At 55.1% G+C, this 11372-nt stretch overlaps 1 protein-coding gene across 1 annotated transcript; it reads left to right on the top strand.

Annotated features, from left to right (window-relative positions):
- The first annotated feature begins 13 nt into the window (after positions 1 to 13).
- On the top strand, positions 14 to 5136 carry METTL13 (methyltransferase like 13). The gene is made up of 8 exons (XM_010186790.1): positions 14 to 166; positions 539 to 1286; positions 2047 to 2246; positions 2863 to 3058; positions 3308 to 3451; positions 3660 to 3872; positions 4233 to 4364; positions 4862 to 5136. The coding sequence occupies exons 1-8, from the start codon at positions 14 to 16 to the stop codon at positions 5134 to 5136; spliced, it is 2061 nt and encodes a 686-aa protein (XP_010185092.1).
- The last annotated feature ends 6236 nt before the right edge of the window (positions 5137 to 11372 follow it).

Below are 11372 nucleotides of genomic sequence, written 5' to 3'. Positions count from 1 at the left end.
TCGGGTCCGGGCCATGGAGCTGCTGCCCCGGAGCCCCGGGGAGTTTGGCTCGGCCCGCTACTGGGATCGGTTCTTCCGGCAGCGCGGGCAGCGGCCCTTCGAGTGGTACGGGGCCTTCCCGGAACTCTGCCCCGTCTTGCACAAGTACGTCCGGCCCCGCGACAAGGCGAGCCCCGGCGGAAGCCCGGCGCCGTGGGACCGCTCCGTCCCGGCTCCAGCCATGCTGACACGGACGATGCAAAGCCCTCGGTTGTGCCGTAGCATGAGGACAGGGGAGACCCGCCCTGGTACGGCGTGCTTTGGGGGTTAAAGCACCCCGTTCACCCCAAAAAGAGGTGCAGCAGACGCGTCGCTTCCCTGTCTGGGTGGCTCTTCTGTACGAAGCGTTATCTCAGGGCCCCGCAGAGTGGGTTTGCAGGCATTGCGGGGTGGTTTTCACAGAGGACTCGTGGCTGTAGCTGATATTTGCTAGTAAAACGCTTTGGGGCACATTCCCAAGGTATTCTTGTCATCATGCTGCTCTTGTGGTGCTCCCCAGGTTCTGGTGGTGGGCTGCGGGAACTCGGAGCTGAGTGAGCAAATGTACGACGTGGGGATGTGCGAGGACATCGTGAACATCGACATCAGTGACGCTGTGATCCATCAGATGCGAGAGCGGAGCGGGAGCAAGAGGCCAAAGATGAGCTACCTGGTGATGGACATGCTTCAGATGGACTTCCCCGATGCCCACTTCCAGGTGGTCCTGGACAAAGGCACGCTGGATGCCATCCTCACTGACGAAGAGGAGGCCACTCTAGCCAAGGTGGACAAGATGTTTGTTGAGATCAGCCGGGTCCTGCAGGTAGGAGGGCGCTACCTCTGCGTCTCCTTGGCTCAAGCCCATGTGCTGAAGAAAGCAGTGGAATATTTCTGCCAGGAGGGCTGGGTCGTGCGTGTCCATCAGGTGGCCAGCAGTGGGGACAAGCAGCAGTTTGTCCTACCGGTCTTCGTCTATGTCATGACAAAGTTCAGGAAGATCCCCGGCTCGGCACCACAGATCCTGGAGATCTGCTCTGAGGAGCAGGACAAGCCGATGCGGGTGGAGAACACGGAGCGGCTGGTGGCAGCAGTGAAGGACAGGCAGCATTACGCCCTGCTCTGCAGCCAGCTGAGCAAAAGCCCCTGTGAGGAGCAGGTTTCCCTGGATCTGTGCGACAAAGAGAGTGGGAAGCCTCGCTACACACTGCACGTGGTTGACAGCCCCTCAGTGAAGTCTTCCCGGGACAATCACTTTGCTATCTTCATCAGTGAGTACAGTATCTCCTGCCTGCAATGAGATGGTGCTCTGCAAAATGGCTAGCAGTCCTGGCCCTGCTGAAATCTGGGCTGGAGAGGGAAATAACCCACCTGCGCAAGGTTCAGCTGATGATTTAGTCTTGGCTTTGCAGTGGGACATTTGTCTGCCTGGAGGTGCAAGCTGAGATCAGCTCCAGAGCAGCACAGAGCTTGCTGGCTGAGTGTGTGCCCATCTGGCAGCAGAGGGATGCTGCCTGCCCTGCATCCCAGGTGGCAATTCCTGCCCTGATGCTGGTGACAGCCACCAGAGCACATCGCTATGTAAAGCTCGAGCACAGCTGGTGCAGCTGGAAAAGCATTGCTGGTCCGTGCAGGTGTCCTGACTTGCTGGTCACCCTGTGTCTGGAGCTGCTGCCGTGTCCTGGGCTGGGCTGCTCAGGGCTGTGCTTCACTTTTGCACTTGCACTTTGCGGAGACACATCAGGCTCTGCCAGCGGTGCTGTTCGCTCTTTGCTTGGCACAGCCTGGTAATGGCTAGTGAGGCTGTTGGATGCCCAGTTCTTACGAGAAGTTGTTTTTTTCAGCCTTCTGCATGAGCATGCCCAAAACAGGGAAGGTCTTGGCTCTTTTGATGATTCTAGAGCACAGCTCTAGACATGCAGTGGTACCTCCTTGTGATGTCTTGCCATTCTCTGCAGCTTCTCTCTTGGAGGCTGGGGTGGTCACTCAGAGACTGGGACCGACCCAGGCTGATGGCAGCCCCTTCTGCAGTCCCACAGGGCAGAGAAACCGAGTGGCTCTTTGGGACGGAGGAAGGGCGGAGGCAGCTGGCCACCAGCGCGGGCTTCAGGCGCCTGGTCACTGTGGCCCTGCACAGGGAGCAGCGCTACGAGGGCATGGCAGGCATCCAGGCGGAGCTGTCAGGGAAGGTGATGGAGCTGGCCCCACCAAGCCTCCCTGCCCGGCAGCAGGTGAGCCCCACCACCCGGCCCCCTCACTCAGCTTCCCCAAAACTGGGGCCAGGCTGGCTCTGCCAGCAGTGAGAACCTCTTCTCTGAGAGAGACTGAGCTGCAATGCTTGATCTGGCTGCCTTGGCGGGGAGAAGGCTGGCCTCAGGTGTAGCTCCTGTGTTTTCTTCCTCCAGCTGGCTGTCTTTGCTTGGAGGCAGGATTTTTGAGGTGCCTGCATAGCAGGATTTAGTGTGAAGTCCTTGCCCTCCAAAACCCAGCATCCCAAGAAAAGCAGGCATCCCAAAACCCTGACAGCATCCAGCGCCTTCTAGTCTTGGCTTTAGCTTCTTCTGTTCCTTCTGTCTCCTCCTTCCTGCCCCAACTCCCCAAACCTGAGCCCTTGCAAGGAGTCTCGGCGTGTTTGCTCCCTGTACCCCTAAACGTGTACAGGAGGGAAGCTGGTGTCCCATGCACTGGTCCCCAGTTCCCGTGTGGCTGTCTGCAGCATATCCTGCTGCTCCTACAGTGTGTCCACTTCATCCCAGCTCTTTAGCCTTGGTCAGGACAGTGGGAGCCCCACTGGAGTCTGTTCCCCTAGCCTTTCCTTCCTCACACCAGTCCCTGTCCTCCCTACAGGTGCCTTTCCTGTCTGCAGGAGGGGACATCGGAGTGCGGACAGTGCAGCACTGCGACACCAGCCCCCTGAGCGGGGACTACGTTGTGGAGGATGTGAAGGGGGACGGCAGCTGCTACTTCCGACGCCTCATCTTCCTCCACAACAGGAACGTGGTGCAGTCGGAGGCCCGGCTCCTGTCCCCTGCACCTCTCCCAGGTAAGTGGAGCAGCCAAGAAGGTGCAGGAGCCAAGGGTGACTTTTTGGTGTGGCAGAGAGTGAGATTGATAGGGGAGGAAGATTAAAGTCCTGCTGGGACCTACCTGCCTTGTGCCAGGGTGGCTCTGGAAGTGTTTTTGTGCTCTGCTGCTTGCCTAGTGAATGGGACAGGAGCTAGGGGAGACTAGTCCCCAGAAAACACCCTTGTCCACGGCCTTGCCTTACCCGCCGATGCCTCCTGTCATTCAGGCCAGAAGAAACGGAGGAAGGACAAGAAGAAACCCAGCCCGACTGAGCCACCTGCAGCCATCGACAAGAGCTACCTGTGCTGCGAGCACCACAAGGCCATGGTCGCAGGGCTCTGCCTGCTGGGAGGCCCTACTCCACTCCCAGGTAACCTGCCTGGTGGTGGGAGGCTGCATGCAGGGCAGGCGTGTGGATGGCTCCATGCCCCAGCTGCTTGGGAATGGCTTTTCTGTCTGGGGCACCCCATGTGCCCTTGCCAAAGCAGTGTGGGTGGAGGGTGGGATGGGTGAGGGGTGGGATGGGTGGTGTGAACACGGCTGTCACAGCAGCCCACCTGGGTGCTCTGTGTTGGCAGGAACCCCGCTGGCATTGCTGGTGGTAGGGCTTGGCGGGGGCAGCCTGCCTCTCTTCGTCCACGACTACTTCTCGCAGGCCCATATAGCTGTGGTGGAGATTGACCCCTCCATGGTGGACGTGGCAACGTGCTGGTTCGGCTTCTCTCAGGGTGACCGGATGCGGGTGTACATCTCCGATGGCCTGGACTATGTGGCCAAGCTGGCAGCTGAAGGTACCGTCTCGCATAGCATCCCAGGCACCCCATTGAGCTTAATGGGTGACGTGCTGGGCACTGGAGCCCTGGACTGCTTTCACTCTGCTTCCTGTCTCCTGCCACATGTCATGAACTCCAGCCTCACCAGATCTCTGCAGCTCACAGGCCTGTCCTTGCCAAAATGTGCAGGGAACCTTAGATTTGCTGCCTCCCCTAGTGCCAAGGGCTGCTGCTGTGAGTTTCATTTAGAAAGAGAAACCCTGGGGGAGAGACTAGTGCCCATAACATAGCAGAGTGGATGTCCTGACCAGCCCATTTGTTGCTTCCTCACCATGCACAGCTCTATGGGATAATGAGTCTCTGCACTCCCTTCTGCAGCCCCAGCCCAGTACGATGCCATCATGTTTGATGTGGACAGCAAAGACCTCACAGTGGGGATGAGCTGCCCACCACCAGCCTTTGTGGAAAAGCCCTTCTTGCAGAAAGTTAAAACCATCCTCAAGCCAGAAGGTAAGAGAGGAGATCCAGCAGTGTCCCTGCAGCTGGGCTGGCTGGTCCTGTGTGGGGTTTGAGTAACAAGGCTGTGCCACTGTTTCTCATCTTGGAGAATAGCATCCCTGGCTTGGATTGCTGTGTGTCATCTGCCGTTCCTGGTTGGTCCTGGATCCGGGTGTTTCAGTGGGTGTTGTGACAGCAGGGAGCAGGGTGTAGCAGGTGGCCTGGGGTCAGGCAGGCTGAGACATCCCTGGGGGGCCAAGAATGGTTGCAGGAAAGCAGAGGGTGTAGGCGGTACCTGGGAACAGATCGTCTGGCCACCCACGACCTGCGTGGTGGCAGGGACATGGAGCTGGGCCAAGGGCACTGGAGGGTGCTGGTACTCCCTGTGCTGCTGCTGGGGAGCTGTTTTTGCCAGGGTGACACCAATTCAGCTGCGTTCCTGCAGGGAGGCAGGGAGCGGGGTGGTGTGCATGGCCTGGCCTGAACTCCCATCCCTCACTCTGCTGCAGGAGTCTTCGTGCTCAACTTGGTGTGCCGCGATGCCCAGCTGAAGGAATCCGTCCTGGCCACGCTCCGGGACGTCTTCCCACTGCTCTACTCACGCCACATTGAAGGGGAGGTCAATGAGATCTTGTTCTCCCAGCCAAGCCCCGAGGGCCGGCAGCACCCCGCAGAACTGGAGGCACGTGCCCGGGTGCTGGAGGCGGCCCTGCGGCAGCCTGGGCGGCCCTGGGACAGCTCGTATGCACTGGCAGACATGCTGCAGGCCGTCAAGATCCTCTGAGAGGGGCCCTGATGCTGCTTGAATGAGAGGGGTGTCCCCACATGGGAGCTGCGGCCCTGCAACGGAGGGGTGCTCATGGCTGGGATTGCCACCCCTGGGGGGCTCATGGTGGCCTGGGGCTGCCTGAAGGATGGGGTTGGCATGGGGAGGCACTTCCTGCAGCATGACTTCCCAGGAGGGGGTCTAGGACTATAGAGGGCTGTGCAGCATTGGGGTGGTTAGGAAAGAAAGGTGCTGTGTGTTTGGCTCACTCTCTATTGCTTTCCTGTTGTGGGAAAAGCATTGCTCTGACCTTCTCCTCCAGCGAAGTTCCTTCCCTCCAATGCTGCCTTTCCTGCATCTCCAGCATCCCTGGTGACTGATGTCTGTGCAGAGCCCCAGCCCTGCCTCAAGCCTGGTTGCAGATATGTGTGGGTGGGCTAAGAGCTGTGACAATAAAGTGCTCAGGGCTGCTCTGAGGCCCAAGGTCCTTTGCCAGGCTTATTTCTGGAGCTCCCAGCACACCTAGAAAAGGTATGGTCACCTCCACTCAAGGGCACATCCTGGGGATAGGCAACTGCCCCTTACCCTCTTGTCTTCCCTAGACTGGACCCCACCATGTGCCTGCTTCTCTCCTGCATCATTCCAGTGATCACCACTGTGAGCTAGGACCTGTAACCCCCTGGGCCAGCAGGGACCCAGCCCTGTGCTCACGTCTCTGGGCGTGCCAGCCTGCAAGGCAGCACCTTGCTCACCCAGCTGGTGCAGGCCAGCCTTCTTGCAGGATGAAAGAGCAGCAGGAAAACACCCATCAGGGTGTTCGTGCAGCACCCCATTCCTGCCCAGGTGGCTTATTTTGTCTCCTGAGAGTTTCAAAGCCTGGTCCTTCCCTTTGAGGTTTAGCTGAAGAGCTGAACCCTGGGTCCTGGCTGATTACAGAGCAGCTGATCTGCTGGTACTCCTCGTTCTTCAGGAGTCATCTGGGAGGCTTTCCTTTTCCCCTGCAACTGCTGGTACCAAAATAGGTTTGACACATAGCGACTGGCTTGCAGACACCAAAGCACATTGGACCCTGAGGGACAACCTGCTCGGGAACCACGATGCTTCACCACCAACCCTGTGCCATCACCCCATGTGCCCTTGTGCTGCCAGCATCCCAAGTGAGGACATCATTTTATCAGCTGCTTCCCAAACCAAACCCTCCCCAGCCACCCCCCACAGTCCAGGATGGTAATAATACCCCAGAAGCAGCTCTGGGACTAATCAGTGCCCTACTTTCTCCCTGGGCTGGCCCGCTTCTATGCAGAGGGAGCAGATGCTTTTTTTAAATAAGTGCTTTTGATAGTTCCCAGGCGCTGGAGAGCAGAGCTGGCTTGCTCCCTGCCTCAGATAAAGGATGGCAGTGTGGGTGCATGCCCTCAATATGTTACTCACCACCCGGTTGCTCCTCTGCACTGTAGCATGTCCAGGGCAGCACGTGGTTGGTGGTCAATGGCAGAGACCAGGCGGGAGTGTGAGCTGGGTGAAGATATGTCTGTTCCCATACAGTTAGTCTCCAAATCTCTGTGATGAGCACTTTTTTGAAAGTTATCTCTTACCCATCCAGCTTGTTGATGGCAAATTTCTCCACTGAATCAGCAGTGCTGCATTTAGTCTATTTTTAACCTAGTTTTCAATTCTCAACATGATTCCAATGACATAGGCTTGTGTGTGTGTGCCCTTTATTTTATGGAAACCATCTCCTTTCTTCCCCAGGAGCTCATACAAAGGCTGCGTTCATCCCTCCCTTGCCCGGTTCTGCCTTTCTGCTGGGCTTCCTATGTGCTGTGTAATGCCACATCCTGGTGGAAAAACAAAAGCCACCTATTAGAAACAACACAAGGATGAAACCTCAGTTCGTTGCAGCTGTCCTTGCTGCCCTACAAGTTTTATCTGGAAATACATTTCAGCTGGAAAATTGGCAAATTCATGAGCGCTGCAAATACCTGAAATTCTCTGCAGGTAAAATGCTCCAAGGCTGGAATAGTTGATGTCTAGTAAATGTTTCTCTCCCGGCGGCTAAAACATGCAGCTAATGTGTATGTTTGGCAACTGTGTTTCTGTTGAGTGTTTTGGCAATATAGTCGTGTTTACGTCCCTTACTCCTCAGTTCCTTCCTTTGCAGCATAGGCACGCTGTAACCAGTGGGACAGAAGCAAGCACTGCTGTCACTTAGCAACCTCTGTTGGCTTTGAGATGTTGACTTTATTCCTTTCTGGATTTTCCAGTGCAAAAAAGAGATGTCTACATAACTCATTGTGTGGCTCAGGCATGAAGCTGCGGCCAGCCAGGGATGCTTCAGTCTGGTCCAGCCTGAATCCCTCTCGGAGCATCACATAAGTGTCCCATTGCTGCTTCAGCAAGTGAGGCAGTGGGAGTTGATGGATCAGCCCTAGGTTTTGTGATCCAGAGCAGCAGAGATGCTCCAGCCCAGGGTGCCCTGGTGACTCTTTGGCCAGGCAGCTGGCAGGAAGGTGAAGCTACCAGGCAGGCAGCAGTGGTGTGCCCTGCATTTACCCTATATGGTATAACCTCCTTAAGTGTCACAGCCCAGATCCCTGCCCTGCAGGAGGACTGGAAGTGACTGAGCTTTCAAGAAGAGGGTGGGGGTGGATGGGGAACATACTGTCACCAGCTGAAAGTGTATCAAGGAGCTGGGAGAGATTTTGCAAGAATAAAAGCTGCAGGGACTGAGTGCTGCGGCTGATTCCCTCCAGCTGTGAAGAGTTGTGCCAGGAAGAGCCTGGCCCTGCTGGCTGGGGATGCTGCTGCTGGTCACAGTACAGCAAGGGCTGCAACAGCCATGTCCTGGAGGCTGGAAGTGCCTGGGAAGTGTTTGGTCCATGAAATCTTCCCTTGGGGAAGCACCTGGCTCACCTGGCTTTGTGACCAAGTAAGTAAGTGATCTGTGAGGCGGCAGTGAGGGAGTACAGCTCTTTCCTTGGGGTGCTCAGGGCTGCAGGGAAGTATCTCTGCAGCAGCATGGTGGCCTTTTTCTACCCTGTAACTGGATGCACCAGGCTAAAGGATGCAGCTGGAGGTCACAGGGCAGGAGAGAGGCCACCACGGTGGATGGGATGGGGACTGGGGTGTCACTGTCCTGTGATCTCTGAGTCAGCAGTGCCACAGGCTGCAGGTGAGAGGCAGAAAGTGTCTCCTTTTAACAGGGGAAATGCTGCAGCCTCTCTGGCTTTCTTTCACTGGCTTTAATTTGCAGCCTCAAGGTCTGAGCTCTCCTCCTGGCAGATAGTGCTGACCGATACCTCTGTGCCAGCACTGCAGAGCCAGGTGCTGCTGAGAACGTGGGAGCTCCCTCATGCACGAGGCTCCTTGCCCAACAACCTGCTTCATGCAATCAGCTACCCAAAAAGCTCTGCAAGACTCTGGGATTGTATCTGTACCGAGAAGGAAGTGAAGAAGGTCCCTAGAGAGAAGAAGATTATGTGTGAAGGAGCTTGCCTCTTCAAAATGCTTCTTGGGGAGAAGATGCAGCCTCGTCTGTGCTCTGCTCCCCCTGGGGTTGTGCCTGCTCTCCTGGAAGGGGACTGTGCCTGGCTCTTCACTGCAGGCATCTGCAAATCTCTCTGGTAGTTTATATATAACCCATTTTTCATGAAGAAAATTGTACCGTGTGTTTATAAAGCAGTCTGGGGACCTGATCCAAATGTCCTCAGTTTTAGCATCACGCTGCCTAGTTAGGAAGAAGTGTCTGTGGGTAAGTTTGTGGGCTCAAATGTTACAGCTGCACCCTGAAACCAGACTATTTTTGCCATATATTTTTCTGGAAGTCAGGGCAGGACAAACTTGCAGTCTGTAGACTTGATCTGAAATGCACTGGGGGCTTCGCCAGGGCTGAGTGCCCCAGTCAAGCTGTGCTGGAGCCAGTGACATCTGGAAGTGAACAGACAGCACTGATGGAGACCATTGGTGCCCTTGGGACCAGCGTGCCACCCTGGGGAACAGGACACCCTTCCTGCTGTGTTGGGGAGAGGCGGTCGGTGAAGGTCTCCTCTCCTTGATGAGCCTCGCATGTGGAAATAGGAAATTATAAATATTGTGGAGCACAACTGAGCACTGGGTAAAATTACAGCGTGTTTAGCTGACTAACTGGTAAGCAATGCAGCTCTGTACTCATGGGCATCACACCTGGTGCTCCCCAGGAAAATGGTTTATTGCGTGGCCCTCTGATGTTGTTTTGGGTCCCCTTTTTTCAGGATTATTCATTACAAGAAGCTTTGCAATGGTCTCTGTTAGTATTGCTCCTGTTTCCTTTTATTTAGCCACTCTGAATCTTGACAAATTCAGAAATCCAGGCTGGGCTCCACCCTAGGGTATGGCACAAGCTGCCAAGAGAAGTCAGAAAAAGCAGGGACCTGCAGATACTCTTGAGCGCCCTTCCTCTCTTCTTCACTGCCCTCTTGGAGATGTTGTAAAAACGAGCACCACAGGGGCATGCATAATGAAAATGTTAGTCCTTTTTCCAGGAGGTGGGAAACCTATACTTGGCTGCCTGTGTTTTTTTCTGAAGGGGAGAGTGGATTTTTGTAAGTGATGAAGTTGCACGGTGAGTGTGGTCACTTAGAGGCTTTAATTCAGCTTCAACAGACAAAAAACTTTGGTTTGGAAATTTCCAGATTTGGGGGAATAACTCAAACACTTCCTAATCATAGATGTGTTCTTATTTTTTTTTAATTGTGGAAGCAAAGATGTAACTTAAAGACATAATGGAAAGGACAGTTCCCCAGGTTATCAATTTGCAAGTGCGCAGTGTTGCTCCCGAGGCATCCTGCCTTTTTTAATCTTTGTTTGTCTCCTGTGGAGATGTGATCCTATCGCCAGGCTGCTATCCTACTGATCTTAATTATTTCACCAGGATAGCACAAAGTGCTCTGATGCTCAGATGGGGCAGATTTGGCCAGAACATGATACTGTCCTTCCTGATTTCCAGCCTCTGTAGAATCCCATGAACTGGAGGAAGGCCAGGCAGCTACTCTAGTGCCTCCTGGCATAGCCTGCTTGCTCAGAGGTAGGGGGGAAAAATGATCATGCTGCTAATTGGCATAATTATGTCAATAACCCTCAGGCCCCATCTAGATAGAAATGATCACAAGGCTTCTCCCAGAGGCTGTGATGCTGGGAAGGTGATCTAACCACAGCAGCAAAGCCACTGCTAGAGAAGCCGTCTCTGCGTTCTGCTGATTCAAAACTTTTTAGCCAGAGCTGAAGCAAACTGTTCATTTGTTTCCAGGGTTAGAAGTCAGCCTGTTGTAAAGAGTAGTTTTTTACACTTACCGAGAGCTCTAGCCAAGAAGTTTTGATAATCTTCCAGATCGTTAGTATCTGTCAGCCTGTGGGATGTTCGCAGTTCCCTTTTGTTTTGCTTTTCACACTGAGCGAGGCCGGTGTCTGGTTTAATACGGAGGATAACTTTTATCGCTGCAGGACTCCAAAGCCTCTGTTTCAGATATTTTTGTGTTGTGATTGCTGGCAGTAATCACAGATAAATCTCATCCCTGTTGTTCGCCGTAGCTCAGCCTCAGTATGCATTTTCAATTGAACCCACTGCAATGATGTGGCTTGGAGCTCGCTGTCCCTTCCCAGTCTGTTCCCGAACCACCCATCTGCTACCAGCCCTGTTGGACCTGGCTTCTTGGCTGTGCCCTGACGCAGTTCTGGTGAATGCCTGTCTGACCCCAGCGGTGCTCTTTGCCAGGGCCCCTCGTGTGCTGCGGGACTGGATTGTGGTTCCTGCTGCTCTTGTTCCCATCACAGGCTGGAGTCAAGAGAAATTCACCTACTGGGACTGCTCTGAAATACCCTTGCTTGGCAGATTTGGAAAGCCTAGCCCTAAACTGGCAAGCGAGACCCAGCTCTTCCGTTGCGCTCCCGTTCTGACTCTCTCAGTTTAGTGCCAAAATGGTTAAGGGAAGAGCCCATGCAAACGGTGCCATCCTTCGGCACCCAGCAGAGGTTCGTGCGTGCCCAGCGGGCGCTAAAGCTCCTGGGGTAGAGGGGCAGCACGGTGGTGTCCGGCCGTGGGCGAACCGCAGTGCTCGCACCCGAGGGTGCCAGCTCTGAGGCCAGCTCGCCCAGGACCCGCACTGGGCTGGGGCGGGGCCTTTCCGCGGAGATCCCGCCCTCAGGTCCGGGGTGGGACGCATGCGCAGTGCATCGGCTGTTACCTGTCAGCGGCGGCGGGCGGAGGAGAGAGGAGGCGG

This window comes from Mesitornis unicolor, unplaced genomic scaffold, assembly GCF_000695765.1.
Source record: "Mesitornis unicolor isolate BGI_N332 unplaced genomic scaffold, ASM69576v1 scaffold32190, whole genome shotgun sequence".
Taxonomy (NCBI): Eukaryota; Metazoa; Chordata; class Aves; order Mesitornithiformes; family Mesitornithidae; genus Mesitornis; species Mesitornis unicolor.
This window is presented reverse-complemented; position numbering and strand designations above follow the sequence as displayed.

Bases quoted from the DNA above. Each gene is read 5' to 3' on its own strand.
- METTL13 (XM_010186790.1), top strand. From the start codon at position 14: ATGGAGCTGCTGCCCCGGAGCCCCGGGGAGTTTGGCTCGGCCCGCTAC. The intron at 3,059-3,307 runs GTAAGTGGAGCA...CCTGTCATTCAG, and splicing joins GTCCCCTGCACCTCTCCCAG to GCCAGAAGAAACGGAGGAAG. The intron at 4,365-4,861 runs GTAAGAGAGGAG...ACTCTGCTGCAG, and splicing joins AACCATCCTCAAGCCAGAAG to GAGTCTTCGTGCTCAACTTG.